General features: G+C 64.7%; 1 protein-coding gene across 1 annotated transcript; it reads left to right on the top strand.

The window, feature by feature from the left end:
- The first annotated feature begins 392 nt into the window (after positions 1–392).
- LOC137850343 (uncharacterized) lies at positions 393–6,086 on the top strand. The gene is made up of 12 exons (XM_068670371.1): positions 393–1,286; positions 1,940–1,983; positions 2,280–2,343; positions 2,561–2,701; positions 3,130–3,228; positions 3,444–3,499; positions 3,587–3,721; positions 3,906–3,948; positions 4,184–4,264; positions 4,336–4,489; positions 4,711–4,781; positions 5,239–6,086. Exons 1-12 carry the CDS (start codon positions 450–452, stop codon positions 5,392–5,394), a joined length of 1,881 nt encoding a protein of 626 aa, XP_068526472.1. The 5' UTR covers positions 393–449; the 3' UTR covers positions 5,395–6,086.
- Positions 6,087–7,406: the final 1,320 nt, after the last annotated feature.

The raw sequence follows: 7,406 nt of genomic DNA on the forward strand, positions 1-7,406 counted from the left end.
TGCGGGCTCCTCAGAGCATCTCTGGAGGCATCCGGGTGGCGCTGCGGGGGCTGAGCCCCCTGCTTTGCGATGGGGCCACACTGGGTGACAGCCCGCGATGGGCAGCGGCTGCAGTCAAACCTGAGCAAACATAGCAGAGGAGGCTGGGTTTGCTGGGTGGTGGTCCTGGTCTGCACCCTTCTGTGAGAAACATTTAAAGGTCTGGAATTTGTTGCTGGGCCTAGGAGGATCGGGGCAGCGCTTGCCTGGGGGCGGCAGTGGCAGATTATTGCAAAGCTGCTGCCCTTCATTTCCTTGGGTCCCTGCAAGTGTAGAAACAGAGCCTGCTTCTTTCCTGCGCCTCCAGTCCCATCTCAGGCTGTGCATGGACACGGAGGAGTTTGCTCTGCGCACCCTGTACCTGAACATCCCTTGTCACGGGGGGGAAGTGGCTGCAGTCACTGCTCCCGATGCGGTGGCCGCCCGCAGGGAGCCTGTCGCGCTTTGCTCGTCCCTCCCCACCTCCAGCAGCCTTTTTGCTACGCTCAGCAGCGCCCGTCCTGCACGTGGGGGCTTCCCCTGCCAGAGCTTCCTTCTGCGAGCCACACATGGGGCTGTGTGGGGGCCGCATCCTGCAGCGAGTGTCTGCCTGGCTCCCCATCCCTGCTCACCCCCGGTGCTTGCGGAGCAAAGGGGCCCGCTTCCAGGGCACGCTGGCACCATCGGGCCGGGCAGCCAGGCTGTGGGCTCACCTTGCACAGGGGTGCCGTGCCTCAGTTTCCCCTCCTTCTCCAGAAGTCATCCTGTGCCTGCAGCAGCAGCTGTGGGGATGCCCACACGTCCTTTATCGCAGCAGGCTGAGCTGTGGGGATGTGCAGGGACAGAACGGGGCCGCGCTCACGCCTGCGCCCGCGGGAGCTGCCTCTCCTGCTCCGTTCCTGCTCCAGGTGCGCGAGGGGAGGCGCGAAGGCTCTGCCGCACGCACGCCCGGGCTCCACGAGGGGCCGGTCCCCTCCCTGCTCGCAGGGCTTGCACGCAGCAGCCTGCACGTCGCCGGGGAAGTGCCCGGCTGGGCAGGTTCCTCCGGCCGCACGGCGCAGCCAGAGCCGCGGCCAGGTCCCACGGCCGGGCGCAGGAGCGAGCCCAGGCGGCTGCGGGAGAGGCTCTGCTGCCAGCGCCACCCCCCCGGCTCCCAGCCTGTCCCCAGGCTGTGTCTGGTGGCAGAGAGGAGACCAAAGGACCTGGTTCGGAGCTGCCCGGCCATGGCCAACGAAGAGGAGCATCCGTCAGCGCTCTCAGACAAGCAGGTAAAGGCGTGTGGAAAGCTGCTGCCAAGCGCTGCAGCCCCTGCTCAGGCCTCGACACCTCCCTGCCTGGTGCTTTTCCTCTCACCAAAGATCTTGGGGGGGTTGGAGATGCGTTGTGGGGCGCTGCAAAGGGCGATGGAAACTCAGGCTCCCCTGCAGCAAGGGGGCCAAGCCCGTGCAGCCGAGGCCGGGCCGGTTGGCGCTCGCTGGAGCCGGCGTTTCCCGGAGCTGCCGCTCGGCTCCTCGCCGTGACTCAGCCGTGGTCCTGCCGGTTCCTCCGCAGCAGCCCCACACCACGCAGCCTGGGAGCTGCTCTCAGCAGCACAGCCCCGAGCGGGACGCGGCTCCGCGGCACTCCCCAGCCCTGGGCGAGGGAAACCGGGCGCCGCCGCGTCGCGCTCCACCGGCTGCGGGGTTTGTCCCTCGTGGGGCTGGTGGGGCACCAGCCACGGGCCAGCAATGACCGAGGGGCTCCTGCCCCGGGCATGGCCATGAGCCACGGCGTGGGGAAGGCGCTGGTTTTGCCTCGCTCCTGGCTGCTCCCCAGTGGTGATGGTACCAGGCGGGGATGCCTGTGGGAGCAGGTCCGGCTGTGCCTGGGGCTCTGCGTCCTGAGCCTTGCCCCGCGCTCCTCTTGCTCTGTCCTCTCGCAGGTCTTTGTGCTGACGTGCATCTACCTGCCGGCCCTGCTGCTCAGGTGGGTGCTGACCCCCCCAGCCCCTGTGGACATCGCTGGGGGGGGGGCAGCGTGAAGCTGCCCTGCCCTCGCACAACCTGCACACGGTGCCTTAGGGTGGGTTTTGGGGACGGCACCGTGCTCAGGCACCTGCAGCTGCCTCGGCCCCTGCACAAAAAGCTTCTGGCAATGGGGGGGGTGGGCAGGGGGTGCAGCACGAGGTCCTCGTGTCCTGGGTGTCACGGCTGGGACTCGTGGAGCTCTCCCACACGTGGCTGCTCCACGGGGACGTTCACCACCGGCCCCATCTCTTCCAGCCTCGTGGGCAGTGCCTCGGTCCTCGCTGTCACCTCCCGGCGCAGGCGGTGCTGCCACATCCAGGTGTGTGCTGCGGGCCCGGGGATGTGTTTTGGCCCCCTCTAAGCCAAAGCAGAGCTGGGCCAGCACCGCTGCTGCTGGGCTTCAGACACAGCAGGGCTGGAAGGGGCAGGGATGTGGGACACCAGCACCGCAGCGGGCAGGAGCTGCTCCCAGCTCTGCTCAACACAGCCCTGGGAGGCACTGCCAGCCAGATCTAACGCCGTGTCCTGGCTCCCAGCTTCGCCCCCTGTTCCTGCTGGCCCTGGCAGATTTCCTGGCTGCCGCCGTGCTGCTGAGCACAGCCACCATCCAGCTGCTGCCAGCCCCGCTCTTCATCCCGGCGTACGCCGCCTGCCCCTACGGACTGATGCTGGCCACGGTGAGTGGGGCAGCTCGCACACGACCAGGGCTAATGGGACCGGTGCACCTCCTCCTGTTCTGCTGGGAACAGAACAAGACCCCTCTGTGGGCCGGAGCATCCCTGGGGAAGTCCCGTGGGGGAGGCATTGCTCCTACCACGAGCTGTCTCCTCTTCCCCTTTGTCAGTCCTGAGCCACCACGACGGCTTCCTTGGGGAAGCACAGCCAGCAGCCCCGGGGAGATCGGCCCTGCAGCCCCGCCACTTCCCTCTCATCATCCCCATGCCCTTCCTCCAGCCTGGGGTGGCAAACCCGGCACAGCCGTGCCTCGTGGGTACCCACGGGGACAGGTCCAGGAGGGGCTCAGCACCTTGGGGGCAGCTCTAAGGGATGGGGGCCAGTGCCTTCGGGGCTCTGGGCTCAGCAGGAGCCTGTTTTCCTCTCTCAGACCTTCTATGCAGTCTCATTCCTGATGGTTGTGGTCTATGCGTACGAAGCCTACCGTGCCATCCACGGCTGGAGAGCGTGGCACGTGGCAGCTCTGCAGGTCAGTGTCCCCCAGGTGTGGCACAGCCGGGCTGCGCCCTCCCCGTGCACGGCTGCTCCGGCCCCACGATGTCCTGGGAAGCAGCGTGGGCAGCCCCATTCCCTGGGGCATCGCTGGCATCCCCTGCACCCTGCCCGGTCCCAGCAGAGCAGGGCTGGAGCCTCGAGCTGCTGTGGGACCGGCAGGGCCGGGTCACGGCGGTTTCCTCCTTGCAGGAGAAGAGTGGGTGCCTGGAGAGCGCGTGGCGGGGTCTGCCCTACATCCTGGCCTGGTAGGTGCCAGCCACCGGCCCCATCCCTGCGGCACTGCCCTGCCCTGGGTGCCCAGCACGCTTTCACCTCCGCCTCTCCCTGCCAAGGCTGCTGCCGGCGCTGATGCTGCTGGGCCAGCTGATTGCCCGCGGCACCTCCCTGACCGACATCGCTCCCAAAGCCATCCAGCCCGGTGTGCCGTCCAACCGCTCCAACGAGACCTACAGCCTGTACTGCTCCAGGTGCAGCACAAGGGGCCAAGAGCAGGCACCGCACGCCTTCCCAGCTGGGTTGGGTGGGAAGGCTCCCCACAGGGCAAACCTCAGGGTGGGGAAGGGTTTGGGGGTGGGAGATGGGATCAGAAAGTGCCACGGGGACGGTGCTGTGGCATCAGGAGCCCACCACCAGCACCCTCTGCCGTTTCAGCTGCCTGCTCCTCATCCGCCGTTCCCAGGATCTCTGCTACCAGGTGAGCGCTGCGGGTCCCGTCCCTTCCCCACCTGCAAGGGGGGGCTGGAAGGATGGCTGGGAAGGCAGCGGGTTCACGGTGCATGGGAAAATGCTGGAGGAGGGATGGGGACGGAGCTGTCCCCACCGGAGCAGAGGCAGAGGCGCAGCTCCCAGCTCCAGCACTGCCCCTGTGCCGGGGGCTTGCAGCATTTGGGGCTGCCCCACGGCCCCACTGTTTTCCCGTTGCCTCTCAGTACGTAGGTAGGAAGGACGTGGGCCTGGAGGGGAAAATCATCTTCATCCTGTACCTGCTGCTGGTGCTCAGCTGCTGCACGGTGAGCCGGGGGGCGAGCACGGGGTCCCTGCATCCAGCACACCCCGGCTGACACCAGTGCCCCGCGCCCAGCTCCTGTACCGCAGGGTGAAGCTCTGGAGCCGCAGGAACGCCGCCGCTCCCCTGCTGGCCCTGGAGAAGGACGGCTTCGCAGGCAGGAGCATCCGCAGCGTCAGCAGAGTCTCGCACTACTTCCAGCTGGTTTTCCTGCTCTGCTGGGCGCCAGGTAAGTCGGGGGGGGGGGGGGGGGGGGGGGTCAGGCAGCCCCCCCAGAACTGGCAGGCAAAAGCCACCGCAGCGCCTGCTCCAAACCTGCTGGTCCCGGGCTGAGGCAGCCCCCAGGGTCAAGAGATGAAGCTGGGATGGAATATGAGCACACAGCTCGAGGGTGTCCTCATGATGAGGAGGGGACCAAAAAACGTCTTTTTTTTTTTTTCCCACCCGCAGCCTTCCTCCTCACCATCCTCTCCTTCACCAGCGTCAAACCTGCCTTGGTCTTTGTCCTCTATGTTGCTGCTGTAAGTAGAGCCCTTCCCTGGGCCGTGCACCGGGACTTTTGTCCCTGTTGGTGGTGTAAGCGGAGGGGATGCGGGGGTCCCAATGGGGCAGCACAGCCGGGAGCTGGGAGAGGGAGCTGGGAGAGGGGCCGCAGTGATGCCCCCCTGGGGCAGGGTGAACTCCATGGGTGCTGCCACCCCCCTGGTGCCACCAGGACGGACACAAGGCAAAGGCCCTGGCTTGCTGGTGGCCGCCCAAGGCCCAGCTCAGTTTTTTGGGCACGTCAGCCACGCAAGGAAGCTCCGTGGCCATGGGGCTGCCTCTGGTCTCTCCATGTTTTGCTGGGCGATGTCTGGGGCCTCAGCTCCTGCCGGGTGCTTTGGTTCATGTGGCCACATGAAGAAGGCCACCTCCTCCCACCACATCGCCCTGCGTGCTGCTGAGCCCCGTTCCCCCCTGTCCTCTCCTCCCTCGCAGGCCCTGAGCACGTCCCTGCAGGGCTTCCTGCACAGCCTGGCCTACGGGTGGCTGAGGCGAAATTTCCGCCGGGAGGCAGTGGGCCCGCGGCCCTCCCTGCAGCACCCCCGGGGCCTCCAGGGCTTCTACGACGAGTCCCTGGGGGCCCTCCCCTAGGCTGACACCCCCGGGGTCCCGCTGTGCCGAAGCCTCCGCACGATTTGCACATCCCCAGAGGCTCCCCATGGTGGGGGCAGGATCTCGTGGACCCCTCCGTGCCTGGAAATGGTCACGCAGCGAGTCACTGTCACGGGACAGGGTCCCCTGGGTGGGTTTCCAACCACGGTGGTGGCAGTGACGCTGCTGTGGTGGGACATCTGCCCAGAGACCCTGCCTGCAGCGTGCAGACATCGAACCCAGGCGCTGCACGAGAGCACGACCGCGGCTTCCTTCCTTCAGACACAAACCCCCCGGCACGGCGCTGCGCCGGGGCCACGGCTCCGCAGCCATTTCCTCCGCCTGCGCCGCTGCTGCCCCCGTCCCAAGGCAGCACCGAGCTGCTCCTCGCACTCTCACGGCTCACTGCAGAGCCAAATGCGCCGAGCAGCAAGGGCTCAGCCCACAGAAGCTCCAGCGGTTTGCTATGGGGGGCTCGTGGGGCAAGGAAGCACCCCGGTGCTGGGGGGAGGCTGGCAGCATGGGGGTGATTTGGCAGCCCCCAGCCCTTCCACCGACGGCGACTAAACCGAGCAAGGTGGCGGGGCTTTCTTCTGTCTGTTCTCTTTGGGTTTGTCTCAGTGTTATTCCTGCCAGCAAGAAATCCCAAGTCCTCCGCAGGGCTCGAGAGAAGGTGCTTGTAAATAGAAGTGTTACAGCTGAGGTGCTGCTGGGCTCTGCTGCTGCTAGATAAAAATTAAAGCAGGCGGAACCAGGCAGCTTGCGCCTCCTTCCTGCCCCCACGGAAGGCTCTTGGCCAAGGTGACGTCCGCAGAGATGGAGGAGCCACGGCTGGGGCAGGTTCCGACCCCAAAGCCCAAAAAACGCCTGCCAGGGCCGGGTCCCTCTGCTCCATCAGGTTGGCAGCTCGCCCTCTGCTAATTCTGGGGCTGATGCTGCTCAGCCACGCTCATCCCCGTGGTGTGGGGATGGGGATGGGGGAAGCTGCTGCAAAGGGGAGGTGGGAGAAGAGATGGGGCAGCAGCTCCTGGACGCATCCTGCCTGCTGCCCAGTGACCACTGGGACTCCTCCAGCAGGAGTGAAAGCAAGGATTTCAGGTCATTAAAAATTGATTCCAGCATCACAACGCAGGTGGTGCTGGGGGAGGACGGGGGATGAGGTTCCAGGCTCATAAAGGAGGTGCACGAGCCAGAACAGAGCAGAAAGACCCGTTAGATGTAGCCCTGGTGGGACAGAGAACATGGTACTAATGTGTGTTTGTTGCAGGATATCTGACCTCCCTGGGAGGAACACAAAGCTGAACACAAACAGTTGGGGGGAATAACGCCTGTGAAGCTGCAGGTTGAGGTTGGCTAGGAGAAACAGGAACGAGCTCAGTGCTGGTGCTACAGGGGAGGAAAAAGCTCGGCCAGGAGAAATGGGAGCAAATGGGAGGGGGGAAGAGAGGCTGGGGCAGTGATGGGGAGGACGAGGCTGTGGTTGGGCTGACCTCAGCTCCCATTCCTGCAGATTCCCAGAGCCAAGGAAGGGCTGGGAAAGAGAGGGGAGGCAGGGCAGGTAGAGATGCAAGCACCAGAATTATGAACACCATTGTGAGCCCTTCAGTAAAATGACATCGCTGTGAAAACAGAACAAGGCTGGGGCTGACCCATGGCCACAACACATGGAGCGAGTCACAAGTGAGCAGCAGCTAGCCAGGACGACAAAAAGCCAAAAATCAATAAAGAAATAATCAATAAGAGGCGAAGAGCAGCATCCAGGAGTGCTGCTCTCTCTGGAAAGCACAGCAGGGGCACCCCTGTAGGGAAACTGGATTCCGACACAAAAACATCTGAGACCCCAAAACAGGAGACAGCTTGGCGTAGGGTTTGGGTTTGTTTTTTTTTACTATTATTTATTATTTCCTACTATACATTAGTGCTTCGGTCCACCACAGTCACCGCAGAGCTATCGCACAGACACAGCACAACCTATGTCCAGGATGTACACTGTACAGCAGGGCTGCCACCAG

This window comes from Anas acuta, chromosome 1, assembly GCF_963932015.1.
Source record: "Anas acuta chromosome 1, bAnaAcu1.1, whole genome shotgun sequence".
NCBI lineage: Eukaryota > Metazoa > Chordata > Aves > Anseriformes > Anatidae > Anas > Anas acuta.